Raw genomic sequence first — 27,970 nt, 5'->3', positions numbered from 1 at the left:
CTGTCAAGAGGTCACTCTCGAACCCCAAGACTTATTCCTTCTCTGAAGACCTGAGAACCCCAATCTTGGGCCCTAGCCACATCCTTAGACAGAAATACTTCTCTCTAAGCACTTCCTCTGTTCAGAGAGGGCCCAAATCCAGATCTTTTTCCTCTGGAGGAAAGGACCGATACCAGCATCTCCCTAGTGAGAGAGGCAGACTCTTCTAGCACCTTCAACTCCCCCTGATCTCATGGGGGCACTCTGAATTTACTAACTGGATCAGCCTCTCTGAATACACTTCCTCTATTCTAACATGATTCACAGGGGCAGGGTCTGTTCAAACCACTGATCCTACACTAGCAAAGGGCAGCTAGTCTAGTAAGGGGCAAATTTGGGGGTCCTCTTATACTTGATTTTAAGTGATTTATGAAACTGCATATTTTACTGGATTGACTTTCATTATAGGTAGCTATTTCTAGCTCAAAGAGATGGTGACAGAAAATCTTTATCTGAGAAGCTGTTTGATAGTTTCTGTGAAATGATTCTCAGGTCTGCTTTTGGTGGGTTGTTGGTTTAAATGTAACCAAAATCAGAAGTGACTGAAAGTCACTGACACCCGAACAACATCCAGGGACTTGTGTGAAATGTGTCAGTGGTTTATACCAGTAAATAAAGGTCCACATCACTTTAAAAAATGCATGCCACATTTTGGCAGAGAAGCCAAGGATTGAGAGGACATGGAAACTCAATTGCTTTTTTTACACCAAAGTGTAGTTTATTCCAGAGCTCTAGTCTTCAACCCATTCGTTAGCATTCAGAAACGAACCCTGCACTGGAGACTTAATAGAAGGGTTACTAAATGATGCTCCGCTGTGAATATCAAAGCATGAGGCAGGAGGAGAGCCAAACTACAGTGTGCTTTTAAACTTAAAGTACATTTATCCCTTTTGAAATGTTGATGTTTCAGTCAGAGGCACTGAGCTGCTTGGCTGATTGAGGGCATACGATTTTTTTCATTTAAGAGTTTACAGTAAGTGAGCCGGTGTAACTCAAAATAGCATGTTTACTTCTCCCTTCCTGAAACCCCTTATAATATGAACTCACAGCTTCTTGCTTGGTGGCATAGGTTAACATCTCAGAGGTTTGCACTGACCAGAGACTGCTTCATGAGGCTTGCTGCTCAGTCTCTGAACCAAAAAAGGAAAGGCCCAAGTGCCGTTGTGCTGGAAAATCCACTCGTGTTCAGCTGAAGAATCTGTGCTTCTTAGATAAAGTTAAAGTAAAATAAACAGACTGCTTTGTTATTTGCTTTTTAAAAAAAAAGGGAACAAGGAATTCCTACATTTGTTGTACATGTCAATTGTGTGACAAATTGGAGTCATGTTCTCGTGTGAAGTAATTTATTGGTTTTATCTTTAAGAACATAAGATATGCCATTCTGGGTCAGACCCAGGGTCCATCAAGCCCAGTATCTTGTTTCCAACAGTGGCCAATCCAAGTCGCAAGTACCTGGCAAGTACCCAAACATTAGATATATCACAAGCTACTATCGCTTATTAATTTCCGTAATAGCAGTCTATGGATTTTTCCTCTGGGAACTTATCCAAACCTTTTTTAACCCATTTATACTAGCTGCTGTAACCACAATCCTCTGCAATGAATTCCAAAGCTTAACTATGCGCTGAGCGAAAAATAATTTTCTTTGATTTGTTTTAAATGAGCTACTTGCTAACTTTCATGGAGTGCCCCCTGGTCTTCTATTATCTGAGAGAGTAAATAACCAATTTACATTAACTTGTTCAGTCCTTCCATGATTTTGTAGACTTCTGTCATATTCCCCTCAGTCATCTCTTCTCCAAACTGAACAGCTCTAACTTCATTAGCCTTTCCTCATAGGAAAGCCGTTCCATGCCACTTATAATTTTGGTCGCCCTTCTCTGCACTTTCTCCAGTGCAACTATAACTTTTTTAAGATGTGGCGACCAGAACTGTTACCAGTATTCAAAGTGTGGTCTCACCATGGAGCAATACAGAGGCATTATGACATCCTCCATTTTATTTGCCATTCCCCGCACGTACCCAGATCAGTCCAGACTCCTGGGTTTTGCCTTTCTTCCGGCAGATGGAGACCGAGAAAGTTTTGTAGGCACTTCCTCTTAAGCCAGTGTGCCATCTGCAGCTCCTCAGTATTTCTCTGTCTCCAGCAGATGGAGGTGGTATAAAACCTGCTGTTCTGTACCTGATCAAAAAAAAAATTATTTTTTACTTTCAGTCTTTTGGGAGCAAGGTGCCTCCCAGGAGGTTGGCAGATCCTGGTGGGACCATCCCTCCTGGTGGTAGGCTAGAACGTGCAGGGGTTGGGGACCCCAAATTTGCTCATATCTTGGCGCCGGAGGTGATAGTCAGTGGTCTGACTCCTCCCTCTTCAGCACCATTGTCGGGTGCTGAAGAGGGAGGAGTCACTACCATTCTTCAGGGAAGAATCAGTTTTATTAAAATTTTATACAAAAAATAAAAGAAGTCAAACTCCGGCCTGTGGCACTTATTCGTCACAGCATCACAGCGGCACTTCCAGTTTTCCCTCTTCGAGAGGCTTGTGTGGAGCGGAGCTTTCGACAGCTGTCTTTCTCCCGCCACGTGGATGTCGGGCGCCAACCATGCAATTCTTGGCATGACGATTATGCCATGCTGTAGCCACTGCACAGCGTGTGGTGAGCTGTGCACGCAGCTCTCTCGGGCTGGACTGTGTTCCCACGGTCTCCTTGGTGGGGAGGGCTCCTCGTGGGACTCAGAAATTGCTGTTTCGTTGCAGCGCTGTCCTCGGCAGCCTCGAGCTGCTTTGGGCAGCATGGCTCAGCAGCCATTTTGAAGACTGTCTTTGCCTGGGAGGATCGTGCAGCTGGGGGAGGGGATCTCCTGCCGTCGCTGTCTCCCGCAGATTCAAGCCCCGGAGGGGTATGGAGGGGCATGAAGATGCGGAGCTGAATCCCCTGAGGGCGGGATGGGCTGGATTTTCCCTCCTTTTCTCCGGAGGAACTGGGTTCCCTCATTCCTCATGTACTGGTGGAGTTGGGAATTTCCGTTCCACAGGAGGAGCAAGACAAAGACACTGGATCCGGTCATGGCGGGTCTGAGAGGTCCGACCTCGACATTGCCTTTTCACAGAATGGTGAAGCAGTTGGTGGTTAGGGAGTGGGGCACTCCGGATACTGGCCTGAAAGTTAATAGGACTATGGATAAGCTCTATCCTCTTCCGGAGGAGACTTTGGAACTCCTCTGGGTGCCGAAGGTGGATGCTTCGGTCTCCGCGGTTACGAAGAGAACCACTATTCCAGTGGCTGGCACCGAGGCCTTGAAGGATCTGGAAGACCAAAAGCTGGAAGTGTATCTCAAGAGGATCTTTTGAGTTGTCAGCTCTGGGCATTAGGGCGGTGGTATGCAGTAGCTTAATGCTCCGCGCAAGCTTGAGATGGGTGCAGCAATTACAAAGTGTCAAAGATTTGTTGTCCCAAGAAGTGGAACAAGCGGGGCATTTAGAAGCAGCAGTCACCTATGGGGCAGATGCTCTATATGACCTTATTCGCACTTCCTCAAGAACCATGGTGTCTGCAGTCTCCGCCAGAAGGCTCTTGTGGCTGCGCAACTGGTTAGTGGCTGTTTCTTCCAAGTTTGGGAGCCCTTCCTTTTCAGGGCAAGTTATTTTTTTGGCAAGGACCTGGAACAGCTCATCCACCACTTGGGGAAGAACAAGGTGCATAAGGTGCCGGAAGATAAGCTGAAAAGGCCCAAGGGATTTCTACTGGCCCGCTCCTATTTTCAGAACCAGAGACATTTCTGACAGAGTAGAGCTTCAGGCACTGGTCAGAGGCAGACCTCGGGGAGGTCGCAGTCCTAGTCTCAGTCCTTTCAGAACCGGTGTTTAGGTCGTGATGGCTCAAACCAAAGTTCCAATGGTCCGAATTCCTCACAATGAGGAAAGGCTGGCCCATTCCCTAGTGCCAACTATTGGTGGTCGGTTGAACATTTTTTACGGGGAGTGGGCCATTTTACGGGGAGTGGGCCAAGATCACATCAGACCAGTGGGTTCTAAGTGTAATAGAACACAGCTACACTTTAGAATTTGCTCAGCCTCTTCAAAACCTTTTCATGGTCTCTCCTTGTGCGTCCCCGGTGAAGAAGGTGGTTGCCCACCAAACCATCCAGAGGCTAAGGATGTTAGGTGCCATCGTCCCTGTATCCTCGCAGGAGCGGGGAAAGGGCTATTATTCCTTTAATTTTGTAGCACCGAAAAAGGAAGGAACCTTTCGGTCCATCCTCAACCTGCAGAAGGTGAACGTTGCGCTCAAGGTTCCCCGATTCAGGATGGAAACTTTGTGATTAGTCATAGCAGCTGTCCGAGGCAGAGAATTTCTGGCATCCTTGGCTTTAACAGAGGCGTATTTGCACATTAGGATACGGGAAGGCCATCAGAAATATCTGAGGTTCATGATACTGGGAGAGCATTTTCAATTTTGTGCTCTGCCATTTGGTCTAGCCATGCACCCGAGGACATTCACCAAAGTCATGGTGGTGGTGGTGGCAGTTGCGCTCAGGAAACATGTTGTCCTCATTCACCTGTATCTGGACGATTGACTCATTCATGCAAAGTTGGAAGTGCTTTGCCTTCAGGCAGTGGACCCTGGTATTATACTGCCTCTGGTCCTTGGCCTGGGTGATGAATCTGAACAAGAGCCAGCTCTCTCCCACACCGGTCCTGGAATATTTGGGCACGCACTTCAATACCTGTCTGGGGAAGGTTTTCCTCGCGGAAGAGCAAATTTCCAAATTGCAATAGAAAGTTCAGATACTATTGGAGATCCAGATTCCCAGGATCTGGGAATTCTTGCAGGTCATCGGATCCATGGCCTCCACCTTGGAATTAGTCCTGTGGGCATTTGCGCACATGCGGCCACTTCAGAAAGCCCTACTTTCCTGGTGGGATCCGAAGTCAGAGCAGTTTCATCTTCCCCTGCCGTTTTCAGACCCTGCCAAATCCAGTCTGTCGTGGTGGTTTTGTCGGGACCATTTGGCTCACGGTGTGGATCTCGAGGTACCTTGGTGGATTGTGGTGACTACCGATGCCAGCCTGTCTGGATGGGGAACGGTATGACAGTCACAGTTGGTGCAGGATCATTGATCACCGGAGAGAATGTCCTAGTCCATCAATCACCTAGAGACAAAAATGGTGCGGATGGCGCTCCTGGAATTTCTCTCCCTTCTACACAACTTCGCAGTCCGAGTCCTCTCAGACAATGCGACAACGGTGGCCTGCATCAACCGCTAGGATGGAACCAAGAGTTCAGCGGTCGCTCTGGAAGCAGAGATGCTAATGTCCTGGGCGGAGCAGCATCAGTCTTGATAGCGGTGAAACATACAGCAGGATCCGACAACATACAGGCAGATTTCCTCAGCTGTCAGCAGCTGGATCTGGGAGAGTTGGAATTATCAGAGGAAGCAATAACTCTCACCTCGCGCAAGTGGGGCAAACCTCATCTGGACCTAATGGCAACCCAGAGGAATGCCAAGGCCCTGCGATCCTTCAGTCACAGAAGAGAGTACGGCACCGAAGGAGTCGATGCTTTGGTCCTATTACGAGATTCTATTGTACGTGTTTCCTCCATGGCCCCTGGTGGGCAAAGTCTTACGAAGAATAGAGGTTCACCCAGGAAGAATGATTCTCGTGGCGCCAGAGTGGCCAAGGAGGCCTAGGTTTGACGATCTGATCAACATGGCAGTGGATGGAACTCTGAAACTAGGTCACCTACACAACCTTCTGAGGCAAGGTCCTATATTTTCAAATCAAGCAGCTCGCTTTTGTCTAGTGGCTTGGTTTTTGAAAGGAGGAAATTAAGAAAGAGGGTGTACCCAGAAGATGTCATCTCTACCTTACTAAGGGCTCGAAAGACCTCTACCTCCTTGGCTTACGTCAGGGTTGGAAGGTCTTTGAGTCCTGGTGTGCTGAGAGTGGTGTGGACCCTCAAAGACCATCTGTGGCGTATGTTCTAGCCTTTTTACAAAAGGGGCTCACAAAAGACCTTTCCTTTAGTTCCCTGAAGCTTCAGGTTTAGGCTTTGGGTTGCTTGCTAGGCAAGGTCTGTGGATTTGCTCTGGCAGCACATCTGGATGTTATGTGGCTCCTTCAAGGAGTCAAATATTTGCAATCCCCCGTTCGCAAGTCTTGTCCTTCTTGGAGTCTCAACCTTGTCCTCAGGAGTTTGTGCGCTGCACCTTTTGAGCCCCTGAAAAAGGCTACAGTTAAAGACCTCACTTTGAAGGTGGTTTTCCTGGTGACTATTTGCTCTGCCAGGTGAGTATCAGAGCTGCAAGCCCTCTCCTGTAGAGATCCTTTTCTTCGGATTTCGGAGTCTTTACGAACGGTTCCCTCTTTTTTACTGAAGGTGGTGTCGGAGTTTCACTTAAATCAGTCCATGGAACTCCCGGCATTTTTTAATTTGGAGGCTGGCTCATCTCATGCCAAGGAATTATGCCATTTGGACATCCGGATAGCTTTGTTACGATACCTGGAGTTCATTATCAGCTTTGGGTTGTCTGATCACCTGTCCGTACTCTGGAGTGGTGCCAAAAAGGGACAGAAACTCTCAAAGGCCATGATTATGCAGTGGTTGAAGGAAGCGATTAGTTCCGCTTACATCTGTTCTGGTCTTCCTGTCCCAGAGGGATTAAGGGCCCTTTCTACCCGTTCGCAGGCGGCCTCCTGGGCGGAGTGTCAGCTTGTATCGCCACAAGAGATTTGTAGAGCGGCTACCTAGAAGTCTTTACATACCTTTACCAGACACTACCGGTTGGACGTTCACTCGTCGGACAACAGTAATTTTGGTGAAAGTGTCATTCAAGCGGGACCCTCGCAGTCCCACCCCAGTTAGGGAAGCTTTGTTACATCCCAGGAGTCTGGACTGACCTGGGTATGTACAGGGAAAGGAAAATTGGTTCTTACCTGCTAATTTTCATTCCTGTAGTACCACAGATCAGTCCAGAGTCCCGCCCAATAGAGGGGGGAAAGTACGTGGAGAGTCCGCTTGACCTGGTTATTAATTTCTCAGGGACATATTTACGAAGAATGGTACTGGTTGCCTCTGATCAATCGTATTTATAGTTTGTACAGTTTTTATCGTTACCTTGCTCATTCTGGTTAAAGTTTAGAGTAGGGTTGGGGTTCATAGTTTCTATTTTCTGCTTGAATATTGATTAATACTGCGGAGGTGCAGGTGGCACACCGGGTTAAGAGGCAGTGCCTACAAAACTTTCTCTGTCTCCATCTGCTGGAAGGGAGGCAAAACCCAGGAGTCTGGACTGATCCGTGGTACTACAGGAACGAAAATTAGCAGGTAAGAACCCATTTTCTTTTCCCTTCCTAATAATTCCTAACATTCGGTTTGCTTTTTTGATCACCTCAGCACACTGAGCCGATGATCTTTATTTATAAGCATTTGATATTCCTCCTTTTTGTAAAGGAAGGCCCAAAGAAGGTTACATAAAATAACAAGGTACTGAGCACATAAGTCATGGTTACATGCAGAGATGACATAGATTGCAATTGAGTTAATAAAAAAGCGCTGTACGCTGGGCACATGGCAGCGGTTGGGCATGTAAGGTGTATTCTGGGATTCATGAGCATACGATTATTTCAAGGATTTTTGTTGGAATCTTACAGATCATAGCTTGCACTTGCCATTTTGGGGCCACCCATTGATATCTTCATCAGCAAATTCCAAAACTGTCCACACTGGGACAAAGCCTGGAGGCTACTTTTTACCCACAGACTTTACACTAATTCTCAGAGAGAAAGTATGCATGTACTTTCATTTTCAAACTTGCTGCAGGCACAACGTGCCCTGTGGAAATTTAAACCTGGATTTCATGCAGGTACTCTTTCCTTGGAAAATGGCACGCACAGGATTGAAATGCAATCTACATGCATCATTTTCCTTTCCCTCCAAAGGGCAGCTAAAAGTTTGTGTTGCAACTTTTAGCTGCATCGAGGGAGCACAATCTTCAGACAACCATTTTATACCTAGCTTGGAAAATTGCCCTCTTTGCATTTATATCAGTGTTTGCTTATTTCAACAGCCCTGCACCCCTAAAGTATCAGCCTGCCAACAGGAGCTCCAAAGTATTAAACTGTATTAAAATAAATATATAGGTGGCAGGAATCCCAAATTATCAGCATGGAAGCTTTCTCCCCTGAACAGAAAAGGGCCAGGAACAGCTGATGTCTGTCTGGCACATTTCACAAGAACTAAAACAAACACTAAAATATGCCAGAGAAATATTTTCCTTCACTCCCAAGCCCTGCATCCTCAGAGCATTCCTTCCCTCATCTTAAGATAAAGGTTATATCATGGCAATGTGTGAGCATGGTGATTCATAGCAGCAGGAAATGGGCTGTAGGCGCATTCTCATTTGTTATTTGCACAGATGATGACAGGATAGTGTTTGCTTCTCTTGGTTAGTGGAAAGAGAGCCTTAGAGGTCATCTGAAGCAGGAAGTAGCATTATATGAGCCTATTATAATCTTCCTAGCATACACATATATTTACTGTCAGAGATGCCTTGTTCCGTATATTGCAAAATAGTTACTCAGTGAAAAATCTTGCTGGATACAACTTGTAGAGGGCATTTGGCTCTCCTGTACTGCCTTGCCCACACAGTCAGAGCAAACCGCTCCGAAACATAATTTTCTCTGTTTAAGTGTCGGACCAAAAACTATTGAAACAAAGCCAATTCCATGCCCAAAACTGTCAGCAAATACTATTAAGCTGATATTTGTAGGAGGTGGTTTCTACGGTAGAGCCCAGGCTGTACCGGCTAGCTTTACCAGCTAAATACAAGCTTTTGTATTTAGTATAGCCTTATAACACTGATATCTAAGGTTTGTAGAAGTCAATATTTAAAAGCCATTTAGATGGATAACTAACAAGCTATGTGTCTAAATGGTAAGTTTTGCCATATTCTGCTACTTACCCAGGTGTTCCTGGTGCATATCAGGGAGGAGTTAAGTTATCCAACTAACTTAGCCATTTTGAACTAAATCCGGCTAAGTTAGCCAGATAACGTTAGACCTGCTGTAGAGCAGGTCTAAAATGTGGCAGATTAAGTAGGACGGTAACTTTAAAAATAGAAAGATCTTTGCTGGCCAGCGGTCCAATTACAACCCCCCCTCCCCCCTCCCCAATATGTATGCATTGGCCCTGCCAGGCTGAGCTTCCCAAAACACCAACAAAAAACTCTTTTTTGGGGGGGGGGGAGAGTTACAGATTCCCCCCCCCCCTTTCCTGTTTTGTTTGTTTTCCATAAATGCTTCCCTGCCACACCCCAAGTTATAAGGATAACTTTAGCCGGATTCTCCTGCTTACTGAATATGGACCTGGCTAGACATGGATGTGAAGGACAAGTGAATAAAAATAAAAATACATATGGTCTTCACAGCAATGCACCTTAAGGATAGTGTGCATAATTGTAATGTTTAAGTGAGTAGAGCAATAAGGAATATTGTTACACCGAGGAGCCCTGCTGCATGATAATGGCCCTTTACCGGGTTCCACATTTGTGTAATAAAACCTTCCTGGTAGCATGGCCTACATTTCGGTTTGCAGCCTGTGAACATTATTGATGTGCCACGTTGCTGTCTTTCATAAATGCCCCTGCTGTTTATGTCACCCACTGGCGTGCTGGGAATTTATTTTTTCAGCAGGTTTAGACTTCCAGGGGGCAATTTTCAGTAGCCGGCCCAGGCGTGACGTCCATTTGTAGTTTTGAACCATGGACCTGGTAAGCGATTTTCAGAGAAAGCTACGCGTTTGATTTATCTTTTGGAAACTCGCTTAAGCAGGTACCCGGTGACAAACGCCTCTGCAGATGAGGCACCTCCTTTTTCTGAGGGCAAAGGAGGAAAATGCATTCGTGCGGATGTAGAGATTCCATTCTGTGTGCGTATTTTGCACCCTTGACCTATACGCTCCTCAGGGAACACCCCTTTTTATAATGTAGCTAAAAGCAATCTCACTGTGAATGGGGCATGCACTTTTTAGCCGTTCTGAAGAAGGCAGTTTTCCAAGAGAGAGAGAGGCCAATTTATCCCGGTAAATCACTTTAAAAATTGCCCTCTAAAAATAGCTGCTTATAAAAGATGTCGTTCTAATGAGTTTGTTCCTGCCTCAGGGTGTCATTCAGATCACCTCCTCTGCTACTGCATGAAGCTGGCTTGATATATCCAGCAGTAAAGTTCACTGTTCTTTTCACGTGCGCCTCACGTTGCTGTGGCGAGTGTAACGTTGGCAGGCGAAGCAAACCGTCCACATAAGTATGACGTGGAGGAGGCTGACAGCCTTCCTCCCGTGGCAGTCATGATGACGCTCTTCAAAAACGCAACAAGGCCGGGCGAGCAGCACATTGCTGCATGTGTCTCTTGTGCCATGCTGCCTACAACCGGGGGGGGGGGGGTGCGTCATCTCCCACGCAACAGGGTTTGAGAGTCAGGACTGGGTGTTAAGAGCATAGTGTGACATGAACGGATAGGCTTCAGAGAAGACAGCAAGTTGGTGAGGGGTGTGCTGTCAGAATTTCAGCCAGCGCTGACACAGCTCCCAGGCGAGGCTAATTACTGCTGGAGTCAATATATGATGGCACTGCCCTAGGGTATGAAATAATGTATCGCGTCTACTGCATGATGTATTCCGTGGGAAGAAAAGCAGAGTTTTCCATGAGGCAAATACCACAGTTCTGTGTAAAATTAAAGGTCAGCAAACCAGTCATACCTTCTTATTGGACTAACCTAATACATTTATGATTAGTTTTTAAGAGTTCATCTCCCTTCATGAGTTGCGTGCAGAGTGAGCTATGGCTTATACTGTCGGTAACTGACAGGTTTTTTCCTGCTACTTTCTGCTTTTCATTCTTGAGTCTTTGCCTTCTCTTTCAACTTCAGATTTCAGTAAAATTGTCTATCTGTCATAGTATCATTGCATGCTTATAAGTTTTTTTTGTTCCAGAAAGTGTCAATCAAATGTATAGTAAAAAGGAGAAAGTTAATTAAGAATGCCCTCATCCTCTTTAAGCCCTGACGTTTAAGGCAAGTCTCTGGACTGAATCGTTGTTTTTTTCTCTCTGCAGCCATGTTTGTGTGATCCGAGGTCAGGTGATGACATCGGACGGGGCCCCACTCGTTGGTGTAAACATCAGTTTCGTCAGCGCCCCGACTTTTGGCTACACCATCAGCAGGCAAGACGGCAGGTATGAGAGCATCACACATTTCGGGTTGTGTTGTAGAGTCAAGATTTTACAGTTATGTGGTCTGTACAGCTAAGGTCCACGGTGCCTCACAATTCTGTGATTGTGGTACCGGCCACCTTCCCAGCCACCATTCTCAGCTCCTTGGCCATTGCGGACTCTACTGCTCTCTCCACCCTGTTTCCTTCTCCCGACAGCCAGGCTGCACGGTCCTACTTACTGGTGTGAGCTGTGCTCAGCCCTAATACTGCTTACTTTTCTCACAGTAAATTGTGAGAGCAGGAAATACCTGCCAGCATGTCTGGATTAGTGGTGGAAAAGAGAGCAGCACAGTTCGAGTAAGATTACTGGTGGGGGTGAGGGTGGGGCACAGAGATGGAGCTGCAAGGAAAAACTATAGAGAGGGAGAGCTAGGTGCATGGAGGAAGGAAAAAAGTGTATGGAGGGAGGAGTTTATTATGTACAGAGAGAGAGAGAGAGATGGAAATGGCTTAGAAAATTATCCTCCCTTTGTTGCAGTGACTGACATATTTGCGCTGCTAATTTTTAAAGACCTACACATCATCTTGGGGAGCTGATGTCAAGTTCTATCAAGAGTAGAGGAATAGCCTAGTGGTTAGAGCAGTGAGCTGCAAACCAGAGTTCAAATCCCACTGCTACTCTTTGTGACCTTGGTCAAGTCACTTCATCCTCTGTTGCCTTAAGTACAAACGTAGACTGTGAGCCCTCTGGGAACAGGGAAATACCTGAATATAATCTGCTTTGAAGTGGCTGAAAGGTGGAATATATATTTCCTGACCTTCTCTGATAGTTTTCTTTAAAACAGTCACATGCAACAGAATTAACCAAAAAGTCAGGGTCAAGACACAAAGACATCTCCTTCTCTGCAACTCCCAGCTACCATGACAACCATGGTCTACGTGAGAAAGTTGGATACCTAATCATGGCGCTGCCTCTGAGGCGGATGGCCTTTCTCATTTGGGCACAAGTTATTCAGCCAGGTAGCTGAAGCATTAAGAGTCGCAGCATTTTCAGGATTTGGTGCAGTTCCGAGAAATTCCCGTGAGCTTGAACAAAATCCCTACGGACTAGGACAAGAGTGACACTTTTACTGATTGACCCTAGTTTCAGAATAGGAAATGAAGAAAATGAATAAAAGTACTAGTTGGATTCTGGCCGACTGAGCTTCCCATGCTTAATGACTTTACACCCACACTGGAAATGCCGATACAGCTTTACAGAGTCTAACACCCCAGCAGCCTCATTCTTCACAAACACTAAGGATTTGCTGTTTCCTTTCCCTGAACAGAAGAACCAAAAGTGATAATGAAATGGAAGCTTTCTGTTAAAAGACACGCATTTCATGCCTGATTGGGGAATATCTTTTAGGCTCTCAGTACAGACATGTGCATTTACTGTAGCCTTGAAACAAAGGCTATTACAAGTTCGAGTTTTGCTGGTTTTTTTGTGTACTTTCTGTTTTGTTCAGGGCTTCATTTGCCAGCCTTAGTCTCAGAAAGTCTTAACATGTCCCAGAGTCCTCTCTTTAACAATGCAATTAAATGTTTTGGGAAATTAAGTCAGTAAGGCCAATATTCAACCGCTATACAGCTAACTTGGCCAAGATATTAATTAAGTCAGTTAAGCCACTGATTCCCTGTACGTACCAGGATCAGTCCAGACTGCTGGGTTATGCCTCCCGTCCAGCAGATGGAGTCAGAGAGAAACTGAAAAGGCACCACTGATATACCCTGGTGCGCCCCCTGTGATCCTTCAGTATATCTCTGACTCCAGCAGATGAGAGAGCATAACCTTGCGGTCCTGATCTCCTGTAAATTGAATTGTGAAGGGGTTTCCCTATCAGGTTTGATTAGTATATAGGAGAAATCCTGTGACTGGATCAAGGTAATATTTTGTACCTAATGAGGTACTGCTAATTTGGTATTGCTAATAGGAGCCGTAGCAGGCAAGGCAGGGCACTGCCCTACAGCCTTTTCCCGGGGTTTCTTTCAGCCCTACCCAGTGAGAGGAGGGAGAATTAATCGGTGGGCCGGTCACTCTCCCTTTCCGACTCCTGAGAAGTTTAATTCCTCGGAGAAAAAGTTTAGCCGGGTGCACTACACCCCCTACCGGCTCCAATAATAAATTGTTTGTGAGGTAATTTACTTAGCTGCCGGTGGCAGCGCTCTCAATAAAAAAAAAAAAAAAAACCGAGGTAATTTGGTCCCAGCCTGCTGTACTCACTGTGGTCTCCGGAAGGGGTGGCTTGTCACCCAGCCCTTGTTCGCGCCGTTTTTCGCGCCGTTTTTCGCGCCGTTTTTGGATTTTCTTAAAAAAAAAAAAATGCCCCGAGGAACTGTTTGTGCGGCGTGTGGGGATCACGGCCGCCGGCTCTCCCGCGAGGGCCTTTGCTCCCGGTGTCTTCCCGGGGGTGAGGGCTCCTCGCGGGGGCCAGCCGCGGCCGGGGGCTCCCCTTCCCCTCGGACTGGTGCACGGGCAGCGTCGGGCAGATCTCGGCAGTCCTCGCCGATTCCGGGGGCGGCGGCCATTTTGGAAAATTCGGCGGCCATTTTAAATGAGCTCGAGGGCGACGCGATTTCCTCCGAAGAAGGGGAGGACCTCCCCCCTCTGTTCCCGCCGGACCTTAGCCCCCGCGGGCCAGATTTGCCACCTGGGGGAGCAAAAGGAGGTTCCTTGAAAAGACCTCATCCCTTACCTCACAATTTGTTCTTTTGCTCCATAAGGCGTATATGGAAGCCGAAACGGAATGGGATCAGGGTAATCCTGGCCCAGCTAAACAGGGAAGAGTTTCTACAGGTCTCTTTGGATTGGGAGATCCAGCTCCGGCTCCTCCTAAACCCCCACAGCAGGCTTCTCCGGCTCCCCCTCCAAAACCACAGCCTGCAGCTCCGGTTCCCCTTTCACAGGCTCCGTCCCCTCCGGATCCTGATACGGACGTGGGGGGTACGGACCCTGTTGACCCGGTTGAGGGGGATGATCCTCAGATTCTCCGGTTATTTCATAAGGAGGAATTGGATCCGTTGATTACTCATGTCCTTAGGGAACTAAAGATTCCAATACCCCAGATAGACTCAAATGCCCAGCCAGGGGATTTTGAATTGGATGGGCTCCGCACTCCCGCGCATGCTTTTCCTTTTCACAATAAACTGTTTCAGCTTGTGTCCCGGGAATGGGACAATCCGGAGGCAACTCTTAGAGTCAGACGGGAGGCATAACCCAGCAGTCTGGACTGATCCTTGGTACTACAGGAATGAAAATTATCAGGTAAGTCCTAATTTTCCTATACGTTCAACTATATTATAGTTAGTTGGATGACTTTATCTGGCTAACTAGGACAGATTAAAAATCCAGCTAATTAAACCAGATAAAGCTGAATATCAGCACTAAATAGCTCTGTGCCCCTCACTTAACCAGCTAACTAGTTGGGTGAATAGCTGGCTAGGCCCAAATCCTAAAACAGTGCTACTTAGCCAGCTAAGACCGAATGTAACCAAGTGGCACTGAATATTGAGCTCAATATTTTCAAGTCATTAAAACAGCAGCAGATTGTGAGGAACTGCAGAAGGACCTTGTGAGACTAGGAGACTGGGCATCTAAATGGCAGAGGCAATATGATGTGCAAAGTAATGCATGTAGGGAAAAATAAACCCAACTACAGGTACACGATGTTGGGTTCTGTGTTAAGAGTCCACCACCCAGGAAAAAGACCTTGGAGTCCTTGTGGATAACACCTTGAAATCTTCGGCTCACTGTGCAGCGGCAGTCAGAAAAGGCAAATAAAATGTTAGAAATTATTTAGAAAAGAATAGAGGAAAAAACTGACAATATCATAATGCCTTTGTATAGATCCATGGTGCGATTGAAGCTTGAGTATTGTGTGCAGTTGTAGTCACCTCATCTAAAAAAAGACATGGCGGATATAGAAAAGGTACAGAGAAGGGTGACAAAAATGCTAAAAGGGATGGAAAATCTCTCTTATTTGACAAAGCCTAAACAGATTAGGGCTCTTTACCAAGTAAAAGAGACAACTGAGAGGAGATATGATTGAGATTTATAAAATCATGAATGGGGTGGAATAGGTAAGTAGGGAATGGTTATTTTCCCTTTCTATTAACACTAGGACTAGAGGACACTCCATGAAACTTGCAACCAGCAGATTTAAAACAAATCATTGGAAATACTTTATCACTCAACGCATAATCAAGCTTTGAAATCTGTTGGCAGAGGACATGGTCAAGGTAACTAACAAACAGGCCGATACAGTACAGTGCGCTCCGGTGGAGCACACTGTAAAGCCCATGGTTTGGACATGCGTTTTTGACGCGCTAGCTTTACCCCTTATCTAGTAAGGGGTAATAGCGCATCAAACGCGCGTCCAACCCCTCCCCAAAACTAATAGTGCCAACAACATGCAAATGCATGTTGATGGCACTATTAATTATTCCCGCATGATACAGAAAGTAAAATGTGCAGCCAAACCGCACATTTTACTTTCAGAAATTAACGCTTGCCCAAAGGCTGGCGTTAATTTCTGCCGGCGCCAGGGAAGTGTAGCGATATTAAGTCGGAGGGTGTACAGAAAAGCAGTTTTTTTTCTGCTTTTCTGTACACTTCCCTGGCGCCAGCAGAAATTAACGCCAGCCTTTGGGCAGGCGTTAATTTCTGAAAGTAAAATGTGCGGCTTGGCTGCACATTTTACTTTCTGTAGCGCCTCTTTTTTACCGAGGGCCCTAATTTTCATAGGCCCACCCTCCTGAATCGCGCGCCCTAGGAGAGTAGCCTGATCGGCCTGACAGTGGGGTTTAAAAAGAGGGTTGGATAGGTGCCTGAAACATAAGAATATAAGAACATGCCATACTGGGTCAGACCAAGGGTCCATCAAGTCCAGCATCCTGTTTCCAACAGTGGCCAATCCAGGCCATAAGAACCTGGCAAGTACCCAAAAACTAAGTCTATTCCATGTTACCATTGCTAATGGCAGTGGCTATTCTCTAAGTGAACTTAATAGCAGTAATGGACTTCTCCTCCAAGAACTTATCCAATCCTTTTTTAAAACAGCTACACTAACTGCACTAACCACATCCTTGGCAACAAATTCCAGAGTTTAATTGTGCGTTGAGTGAAAAAGAACTTTCTCCGATTAGTTTTAAATGTGCCACATGCTAACTTCATGGAGTGCCCCCTAGTCCTTTTATTATCCGAAAGAGTAAATAACCGATTCACATCTACCCGTTCTAGACCTCTCATGATTTTAAACACCTGTATCATATCCCCCCTCAGCCGTCTCTTCTCCAAGCTGAAAAGTCCTAACCTCTTTAGTCTTTCCTCATAGAGGAGCTGTTCATCCCCTTTATCATTTTGGTCACCCTTCTCCATCGCAACTATATCTTTTTTCAGATGCAGCGACCAGAATTGTACACAGTATTCAAGATGCAGTCTCACCATGGAGCAATACAGAGACATTATGACATTTTCTGTTTTATTCACCATTCCCTTTCTAATAATTCCCAACATTCTGTTTGCTTTTTTGACTGCCGCAGCACACTGAACCGATGATTTCAATGTGTTATCCACTATGATGCCTAGATCTCTTTCTTGGGTGGTAGCTCCTAATATGGAACCTAACATTGTGTAACTATAGCATGGGTTATTTTTCCCTATATGCATCACCTTGCACTTATGCGCATTAAATTTCATCTGCCATTTCGATGCCCAATTTTCCAGTCTCACAAGGTCTTCCTGCAATTTATCACAATCTGCTTGTGATTTAACCACTCTGAACAATTTTGTATCATCTGCAAATTTGATTACCTCACTCGTCGTATTTCTTTCCAGATCATTATTTAAATATATTGAAAAGTATGGGTCCCAGTACAGATCCCTGAGGCACTCCACTGCCCCCTCACTTCCACTGAGAAAATTGTCCATTTAATCCTACTCTCTGTTTCCTGTCTTTTAGCCAGTTTGTAATCCACGAAAGGACATTGCCACCTATCCCATGACTTTTTACTTTTCCTAGAAGCCTGTCTTGAGGAACTTTGTCAAACGCCTTCTGAAAATCCAAATACACTACATCTACTGGTTCACCTTTATCCACATATTTATTAACTCCTTCAAAAAAGTGAAGCAGATTTGTGAGGCAAGACTTGCCTTGGGTAAAGCCATGCTGACTTTGTTCCATTAAACCATGTCTTTCTATATGTTCTGTGATTTTGATATTTAGAGACCAGAAAAATAATGTGCGGCAATTTATATTCAGCTGAGACGACCCCGACACCGCCGTGTTTCACATCAGGCTGCGTCAGGGGGACCAGGATTTTCAGAATTTGTGTGTTGGACCCGAACGTCTGTAATTACTTTATGGTGGTTAAGCAGCTCAAGGCACAAGATCAGGGAGGCGGAGATGCGGCAGTAGCGGCAGCGGTGAAGTGTCATAAATCTTAAACATATGCAGGGACTTTCTCCTATATAAAGAATTCTGCATCACCAGGAGAGTGCACCTGCTGGGACCATCGCGGGAAGATGATGAAATAAAGGCTTTTTAGGCGGACCAGGGGGTCTTCGAATTCATAGCTGAAAAATTTGAGGATAATCTTGTGTTGTTGTCACAACCAGAGGGAAGTAGAAACCAGCCCGGGGAAACTTGTAAACTGTAAACTTGTTCATTGCGATTTTTTTACTAATAGGTCTGAAATTTCATTTTTTAGTTCCTTCAGAACTCTGGGGTGTATACCATCTGGTCCAGGTGATTTATTACTCTTCAGTTTGTCAATCAGGTCTACCACATCTTCTAGGTTCACCGTGATTTGATTCAATCCATCTGAATCATTACCCATGAAAACCTTCTCCAGTACTGGTACCTCCCCAACATCCTCTTCAGTAAATACTGAAGCAAAGAAATCATTTAATCTTTCCGCGATGGCCTTATCTTCTCTAAGTGCCCCCTTTAACCCCTTGATCATCTAATGGTCCAACTGACTCCCTCACAGGCTTTCTGCTTTGGATATATTTTTAAAAGTTTTTACTGTGAGTTTTTTTTTTATAATTAAAGTTTTTATTAGAGACAAGAACAAATATATCTTAGAAACCAATGTACCAGAAATTTCAGATGAAATAAACATTATAAAGTACACAACAGTCTCTTCAAGTTTTTTCCTATGAGAAATAACCCCTTCACCCCACCCCCCCTCATCCTCCCTCCCCTCCCCGCAAATGTATCACTTACAGGCATTTATAACCCAAATTCTTTTCAAATTGTCTCTTAGCCTGTCTTATCAATGTCTTACATTTAACTTGCCAACGCTTATACATTATCCTATTTTCTTCTGTTGGATCCTTCTTCCAATTTTGAATGAAGATTTTTTTGGCTAAAATAGCTTCTTTCACCTCACCTTACCTTTTAACCATGCTGGTAATTGTTTTGCCTTCTTTCCACCTTTCTTAATGTGTAGAATACATCTGGACTGTGCTTCTGGGATGGTATTTTTTAACAATGACCACGCCTCTTCCACACTTTTTACCTTTGTAGCTGCTTCTTTCAGTTTTTTCCTAACTATTTTTCTCATTTTATCAAAGTTTCTCTTTTGAAAGTTTAGCACGAGAGCTGTGGATTTGCTTACTGTCCCCCTTCCAGTCATTAATTCAAATTTGATTATATTATGATCACTGTTGCCAAGCGGCCCCACCACCGTTACCTCTCTCACCAAATCCTGTGTTCCACTGAGTATTAGATCTAAAATTGCTCCCTGTCTTGTCAGTTCCTCAACCAATAGCTCCATAAAACTGTCATTTATTCCATCCAGGAACTTTATCTCTCTAGCATGTCCTGATGTTACATTTACCCAGTCAATATTGGGGTAATTGAAATCTCCCATTATTACCGCACTACCAATTTGGTTAACTTCCCTAATTTCTCTTAGCATTTCACTGTCCGTCTCACCATCTTGACCAGGTGGACAGAAGTATACTCCTATCACTATAGTCTTCCCCAACACACAAGGGATTTCTACCCATAAAGGTTCGATTGTGCATTTAGTCTCATGCAAGAAGTTTATCCTGGTGGACTCTATGCCATCCATGCCATCCCAGACATAAAGCACTATTCTGCCTCCCAAGTGCTCCTCTCTGTCATTGCGATATAATTTGTACCCCGGTATAGCACTGCCCCATTGGTTGTCCTCCTTCCACCATGTCTCTGAGATGCCAATTAAGTCTATGTCATCATTCACTGCTATACATTCTAATTCTCCCATCTTACTTCTTAGACTTCTGGTATTAGCATACAAACATTTCGAAGTGTGTTTTTTGTGTTGTATTTTCATTCTGCTTTTTAATTGATAGGGATAAATCAGAATTTTTTAGCTCAGGTGAGTTTTTAGTTACAGGCACTTGGACTACTTTTCTTATTATTGGAACCTCACTGTCGGGATGCCCTAATTCTAATGCATCATTAGTATCCTTTGAAGATACCTCCCTCCGAACCATGCGCTGCTGAGGGACTGTCGGCTTTCCCCTTTGTTCTAGTTTAAAAGCTGCTCTATCTCCTTTTTAAAGGTTAGCGCCAGCAGTCTGGTTCCACCCTGGTTAACGTGGAGCCCATCCCTTTGGAAGAGACTCCCCTTTCCCCAAAAGGTTCCCCAGTTCCTTACAAAACTGAATCCCTCTTCCTTGCACCATCATCTCATCCACGCATTGAGACTCCGGAGCTCTGCCTGCCTCTGGGGATCTACGCGTAGAACAGGGAGCATTTCATAGAATGCTACCCTGGAGGTTCTGGACTTAAGCTTTCTACCTAAGAGCCTAAATTTGGCTTCCAGAACCTCCCTTCCACATTTTCCTATGTCGTTGATGCCCACATGTACCACAACGGCCGGCTCCTCCCCAGCAGTGTCTAAAATCCTATATAGGTGACGTGTGAGGTCCGCCACCTTCGCACCAGGTAGGCATGTTACCAGACGATCCTCATGCCCACCAGCCACCCAACTGTCTACATTCCTAATAATAGAATAACCAACTATGACGGTGGACCTAACCCTTCCCTCCTGGGCAGTAGGCCTTGGGGCGATATCCTCGGTGCGAAAGGACAATGCATCACCTGGAAAGCAGGTCCTTGCTCCAGGATCCTTTCCTGCTGCACCAGATTTATGCTCTCCAATCATGAGACCTTCTTCCTCCAAGGCAGCACCAGGGCTGCCAGTCTGAAGTTGGGATTTGGCTACTATGTCCCTGAAGGCTTCATCTATATACCTCTCTGTCTGCCTCAGCTCCTCCAGGTCTGCCACTCTAGCATCCAGAGATCGGACTCATTCTCTGAGAGCCAGGAGCTCTTTGCATCGCATGCACATGTACAACTTCTCACCGGTGGGTAAAAAATCATACAGGTGACACTTGATGCAAAAGACTGGGAAGCCCCCCTCTTGCTGCTGGACTGCTGCCTTCATCTCAGTTTTGATCAGTTCCTAGTTAAGTTTTAGGTTGCTATGGGAGTAGGAATGTGTCTAACGTCCTTTAAATGTATTAGTGAATTCACTATATGTCTGGTAGTGGCCTACAGGGGAAAGATCAAACTCTCAATAAGGTATTTTTTGTTGGGGGGTTTTTCTGAAAGTGGCACCTACCTATAAATTAAAGGATGAGCTAGGGGTGGGTGGGTTGGGAAATAGAAACAGTAACTTCAGTTAGTCAGCCAGAGTGACTCACTGCTCTCTTGATTAACAAATGTTGGTGCTAAATCACACTACCTTAACACCTTTCTAAGGTGAGTAACTGAACTGAACTTTTCAACCTTTTTTTTGTTTGTTTTAATACACAAACACTCTAACTTCTGCTTATTAGCTGCCTTACAGACTATTAAAAATAAACTCACTAACTACGGCTTACTAGCTGCCTTACTGACTGACTATTTAAAAATACAGTCTAACTTCTGTTTATTCGCTGCCTTACTGACTATTAAAAGCACAAACACACTAAATAATATTCTCAAATAGTTAACTTTGCCCCAATACTTTTAAAAAATAAAATTTCCCAAGCAAAAACTAGCTGATTCTTTTCAGCCACCAGCAAGGTGATCCTCTCCTCTCAGTACTCCCACTGGAAAAGTCCCTAAACAGTTATTAGCCAGGTAGACTTGGGAAGGCCAGCGCTGAGCCCTGGGATTGAGATACAGGCAATAGATCAACTATTGGGGTTCTGACGGGTACCTGTGACCCAGACTGGCCACTGTCAGAGACAGGATGCTGGGCTCGATGGACCTTGATCTGACCCAGCCTGGCACTTCTTATGTTCTTACTGGACTAAAACTTGAACAGTGTCTCACCTCATAAAAAGGAGCTTAGGTTGGCTGGAGTCAACAGGATTTAACTAAGTGTTGTTAGGATACTGAGCACTGTCCTTTCCTGCTGTATCTTTTTCCTTATTACTATATATTCTATAAAGTGAATCGGTAGAGCACTAAGAGGTCAGAATGCCTAAAGCCATGCTGACCTTTACCATGCACTTACAGGGTTTAGCATGCCCACTAACGGTTACACTATGCAACAGGGCTTTCGTAAGGGTGGATATTGTGCTAAATCATGTTAGTGCAGCTGCATTAAATTTTAAGATGGCCACATATGCAAATGTCCAAATAAGCATGCAAATGATGGACAAAGACCCTTCTGTGCACTAAGTGGTGCAAAACATTCCACGGATTTATTTCCAAGGGAAATTTTGTGATGGAGAGGGTGGCATTATACTTTCCTTGTACCTGCAAGGTGGTGTGTTTTTTTTCCTGGTCTGAATTTGCATTTCACTGACAACATACAAGAAGCAAAATGGAGAATTCTGCTTCCTGGATCCCATCTGTAAAGCGCTTATTGCTGAGTTATGTTTTATGTGAACCGATGAGATGTTCCCAACGTTCATCGTTACATAAAAACTTCTAAATAATAATAAATAATAATAATAATCAAGATACATTTTTTCTTTTGATTTTCTTTTTTTTTTTTTATCCATGCATCCTGGCTTCGAGAGAGTGTACAGCCAGTACCCATTACCTTAGGAAAACTGCTGCAGAGTCATTAACATAATTTTTTTAAGTTCATACCCATTCCAGTTTTGGCATGATTTTGTTCATTGGCCTGCCTTCAACAACGTCATTAAAAGATCCCAAGGTCAGTTGTTAAATGGATTTCCTAATCTATTTGTATTGCCAGTGTTGATTAGTGCCACTGAGTTCTGCTGAATAAAGTTACTCTCAAACAGTAAAACCTCTCAATCTAGACCACCAGTGAGCACTGGGCTTTTGGGCTTAATGGTGTGAGGATCTTTTATTTTTTGACCTGGCAGTTCCCTCCTGCTCCATTAGACTTCCAGCTCAGTTGGAACAAGAACTGGGATCTGGAAGGATAAGACGGAGAACATCATAATGCCTCTGTATAGATCTATGGTGCGGCTGCAACTTGAGTATTGTGTGCAGTTCTGGTCACCCCGTCTCAAAAAGGATACAGCTGAGTTAGAAAAGGTACGGAGAAGGGCAATAAAAATGGTTAAAGGACTAGTATAGTTTATTTATTTATTTATTTATTTTAAAGTCTTCTATACCGATGTTAGTCGAAACATCACCTCGGTTTACATGGAACAAAAGCAACGGAAATTACAAGTAACAGGGGAAGGGGTACAAAAAACCATAAGGAGAGCAGAGAAGCATAGGAACAAACAACAAGTGAACTATAATGTCATAAGAACAAGGTCATAGTCAAATTCAGGTCATGATCCATCACAATTCAATATTCATCAAGGGTGTTGGGGAAAGGCTTGTTTGAATAGCCAGGTTTTGAGCTGGGCTCTGAATTTGGTGATGCAAGGTTCAAGTCTGAGGTGGGTTGGGAGTGAATTCCAGTGCATAGGTCCAGCAATGGAGAGCGCCCGATCCCTTGTAGCTGTGAGGTGCGCTTTCTTTAGGGATGGCACATGGAGGGACCCTTTGTTGGTGGTCCTTGTCGGTCGATTCGAGCAGGCAAATTGGAGGGGATCTGCCAGCCAGTTGGAGTGATGGGAATATAAGGCTTTATGTATAATGGTCAGGGATTTAAAGAGGATGCGGGAGGGAATAGGGAGCCAGTGTAGGTCCTTCAGTATAGGGGAAATATGGTCGTATTTGTGAGTGTTGGAGAGGGTTCTGGCTACAGTGTTCTGTAGCATTTGGAGGGGCTTTAAGGAGGAGTAGGGTAGGCCAAGTAAGAGGGAGTTACAGTAATCCATCTTGGATGCCAGAGTAGCCTGGACGAGAGTGCGGAAGTCACTAGCGTGAAGGAGAGGTTTCAGGTTTTTTAAGACTTTAAGTTTGAAGAAACCCTCTTTGAGTATGGCACTGATATGTTTTTTGAAGTTCAGTTGTTGGTCGATTAGGACCCCCAGGTTCCTTGCGCAGGGCTGTGCATGAGGAATCTTGATAGCAGAGTCAATTGAGAGTGCGGGATTAGTAGGGGGGTGATGGGATATGAGGAGGAGTTCAGTTTTGGCAGTGTTTAGAGCAAGGTGGAGGTTGGTAAGTAAGGAGTTGATGGCAGCGAGATGGTTTCCCCAGGATTCAAGGGTGTCAGATAGGGAGCCTTGAATGGGTATGATGATTTGCACATCATCAGCGTAGAGAAAGAATTTGAGGCCAAGTTCTGATAAGAGTTTGCACAAGGGGGTGAGGTAAATGTTAAAGAGGGTAGAAGAGAGGGAGGAGCCTTGGGGGACTCCTTGGGCGAGGGCGTAGTGGGAGGACTCAGCATTGCCTATTTTCACGGTGAATTTCCTATTGTCGGGGTAGGATGAGAACCACTTAAGGGCTGTGCCAGAAAGGCCAATGTCGGTTAGGCGGGCAAGGAGGTGGGTGTGATTTATGGTGTCAAAAGCTGCTGAAATGTCCAGTAGAGCAAGAAGGTAGCTGTGACCTTGATCCATTCCCCTGAGTAAGTAGTCAGTCAAGGAAAGTAAGAGGGTCTTAGTGTTGAGAAAGGATATTGAAGTGTTATGAAGAAAGGGTCTCAGTGTTGAGAAAGGATATTGAAGTGTTATGAAGAAAGGATAAACAGATTAGGGCTCTTCAGGCTGGCGAACAGACAGTTGAGTGGGGGGATATGATAGAGATCCTCAAAACATGAGTAGGGTGGAACAGGTAAATAGGAAACAGCTATTTACATTTTTCAAATAACACTACAACTAGGGGAAGCTAATAGGTAGCAGATTTAAAACAAATGGAGGAAGTATTTTTTTTTACTCAACGTATATCAAGCTGTGGAATTTGCTGTTGGAGGATGTAGTTGAGGCAACTAACATAGTTGGGTTTAAAAGGTTTCAACAAGTTCATGGAAGAAAAGTCCATAAATAGTAATTAACCAGGTGGTCCTGGGAGAACAGCCACTTCTCTTAGGGAGTGAGCAGCAAGAAATTGGATTCCCTTTTTGGGATGGGCCACTGTGAGAGACAGGATGTTGGGCTCAATGGATCTTTAGTCTGACCTAGTATGGCACATCTTATGTTCTTATGGCACCAAGAGCCTTCATTCGCAACTATCTATGAAATTTTTACCCTTGTTTTATATACCCTCCCACTTTACTTTAGTCCAGTCATTGTAGCGACAGTCCACATTTGGGGACCATGCACCAGGCTTCCTTCCAGAACCATGCAATCATGGACCCTAATTCCGGCCACTAGGTGTCACCATTGCACAATGACTCTGACTCCCTCCCACAGGCTTTATGACTGCTGCTTCCACAGCAACCCGGCTGGCCCGGAAAGCAGAAGACTTGAGCCAGGAATTAAACACAGATCCCTCTCCATGGCATTGCACAACACAGCGACTGAGCAACCCAGCTGGCTGGTGTTGTGGTCATATTTAGGGTCCTGTTTTCAGAAGGTTTTCTCCTTATTTAATATATGTGTGCTGTTAAAAAATGTTGTGCATTCAAAAACTCATAAACACTGTGGATCCATAAAGTCAAGAGGCCGCCAATGAAGAGTGGGTGACTCGCCAGAATGATGGCTACTGCCTGGAGACAATACCCTTATTCAATAAACATACACATGGTTACTGTACTCCAACATCACTCTAAGCTTCAACAGCAAGAGGAAATGTGGAAAAAAGGATTTGCACTCACAAAGACGGGAGTAGCTGGCTTGTTACGGCGGTTACTACCCCAAACCAAATATCCAAATTACTACCTCCACCTTCCTCTATTCCTGATGCCTTTCAACTAGCTTGATCACTCCATTCTTATACTTCACTTTCAATGCATATCCAGCATAGTTCTCTGCTTCAACAGCAGGGGAAAAGAAAAACTGATACTTCACGCATATCCAGCATAACTTCAACGGCAGGGGAGAAGAAAAAAGGATTCACACTCACAAAGCGGGGAGTAGCTGGCTTGTTACGGCGGTTACTACCCCAAACCAAATGTGCCTGATACTTCACTTTCGATGCATATCCAGCATAGCTCTCTGCTTCAACGGCAGGGGAGAAGAAAAAACTGATACCTCACGCATATCCAGCATAGCTCCCTGCTTCAACGGCAGGGGAGAAGATAAACAACCAATAAGGGCTGTATAACATAATCTGGGTAAAAACAAATAAGCATGGGTGTAGCTTGCTTATTGCGGCGGTTACTACCCCTACTACCTCTAACTAATCAAGCTAGATATTTCACTTGGATGCAGCTCCATCACCGCTCTCTACATTAATGGCGGGGGTGGAAGGGAATTAGAACCAAGAGCTAAGAGAAACAGATAAGTATGAGAGAAAAAATGAGGGAAGCTTGCTGGGCAGACTGGATGGGCCATTTGGTCTTCTTCTGCCGTCATTTCTATGTTTCATAGGATGCCATGTCTTATTAAGAGAGTCTTAAATACAGGTGTAAATGTTTAGCATTAGTCACTTGGAATGCCATCTGAATTAGTTTTTGAACCGACTGTGTGAGAATAGTAGATTTAATAAGATCGATAAGAATGTGTATATTTAAATATTTATTTAACATTTACATACAGTATTCATTAAATAATGACAGCGACTAAAGGGTATTTGGTGGAATACCCAGTAAAATGTTGTTATCCTATATAAATCAAAAAATGAAATTAGGGGTAGGCATCTCCAGTCCTTGAGAGCTACAAATGGCTCTGGTTATCAGAATGCCACAAAGAATATGCATAAGATGTATTTGCATACAATAGAGTCAGTGCATGCAGATATACCTCATGCATATTCATTGTTGATATCCTAAAAGCCCAGTCCTGTTTGTGGTGTTCGATAACTGGAGTTACCTACCCCTGTTTTATCCATTCCCACTTCCTACTTGTTATGCAAAGCATCAGTGTTTAGTTGAATATATGGCAAACTGTTAATAAAACTCTGTTATGATTTCCTTTCTTACAGCTTTGATCTTGTCACCAACGGTGGCATTTCTATCACCTTGCGCTTTGAGCGGGCTCCATTCATCACACAGGAACACACCCTTTGGCTGCCCTGGGATCGCTTTTTTGTCATGGAAACCATAGTCATGAGACATGAGGAAAATGACATTCCGAGCTGTGATCTCAGTAGCTTTGCCCGCCCCAATCCAGTGGTCTTCCCAGCTCCTCTCTCCGCCTTTGCTGGTTCCTGTTCAGAAAAAGGTCCAATCGTTCCTGAAATCCAGGTAATGAACCATGTTGCACAAAATATGCTAGCTCTTCTTACACTTAAATGATTGCCTAAGGAGTGAGTTTTACTTTGAACTGACATGGCGGTTAAAGCTTATTTTTCCATTTTCCACTGGCAATAGTGACTCTGTCTTACTCACAGGAGCTCTGGCAAGAGATTTTATAAAAATGTATCCACATTTGTACAAGTTTGTTTTATTTATTTATTTATTTATTTATTTATTTATTTATAGGCTTTTATATACCGAAGTATTGGTGATGGCCTTCACTCTGGTTTACATTTTAACAATGAGTACATTACCAACCAAAGTAGCAACTTTAACATGTATAACTTTACAACGAGGAGATACATTGAATTTGGTGGATCAAATTGAACGTATGGGGAATTGGGAGAGAAAAACTTTGATAGGGAGAGGGGGATATATACAATAGCAACTTAAGAGAGAATGTTGGGCACGTCAGTTGGCACGCTGATCCGAGGGGGTACAGCTGCAGTTCTAGATGGGAGTTAGGAGAGAGAGTGATGGGATGGAGGTGGGAGAATTAGTGGAGGAGGGGCGGGAGATAAGGATGAGGAGGGGGTTAAGGTGAGAGATGGGGAGGGGATCTGCTGGAGTGGTCATAAGTGTTAGTTTACCCAATTCCATCTTTGTAGGCTTGTTTAAAGAGCCATGTTTTGAGTAATTTTTTGAACAGAATGGTGTTGCTTTCAGTTCTGAGACTGGATGGTAGTGAGTTCCAGAGTTGAGGTCCGGCTATTGAGAAGGCTCTTTTTCTGGTGGTAGTTGATTTGGCTGTGTTGACTGGAGGGATTTCGAGTAGGATTTTATTGGTTGATCTAGTGGGTCGATAAGAGTGGTGAATTTGAATTAGGGAGTTGAAGCAATCGTGATCAGTGCTGTGAATTGAGTTGTGTATAATTGCCAGTGTTTTGTACTCTATTCTTTTATCAACTGGGAGCCAATGTAGGTCTTTTAGAACAGGTGAGATATGGTCAGTTCTTTTGAGGCCGGTGAGAATA

The 27,970-nt window shown here is 44.6% G+C and overlaps 1 protein-coding gene across 1 annotated transcript in view; it reads left to right on the top strand.

The window, feature by feature from the left end:
- Window positions 1-27,970, top strand: part of TENM4 (teneurin transmembrane protein 4) — a 954,015-nt gene that overhangs the window by 731,145 nt on the left and 194,900 nt on the right. The window contains exons 16-17 of the mRNA XM_029602209.1: window positions 11,152-11,271; window positions 26,684-26,945. Of these exons, the coding sequence (XP_029458069.1) occupies window positions 11,152-11,271; window positions 26,684-26,945 (382 nt within the window). The remainder of the gene's footprint in view (window positions 1-11,151; window positions 11,272-26,683; window positions 26,946-27,970) is intronic.

The sequence above is a fragment of the Rhinatrema bivittatum genome, chromosome 5 (genome assembly GCF_901001135.1).
Source record: "Rhinatrema bivittatum chromosome 5, aRhiBiv1.1, whole genome shotgun sequence".
Lineage (NCBI taxonomy): Eukaryota > Metazoa > Chordata > Amphibia > Gymnophiona > Rhinatrematidae > Rhinatrema > Rhinatrema bivittatum.
This window is presented reverse-complemented; position numbering and strand designations above follow the sequence as displayed.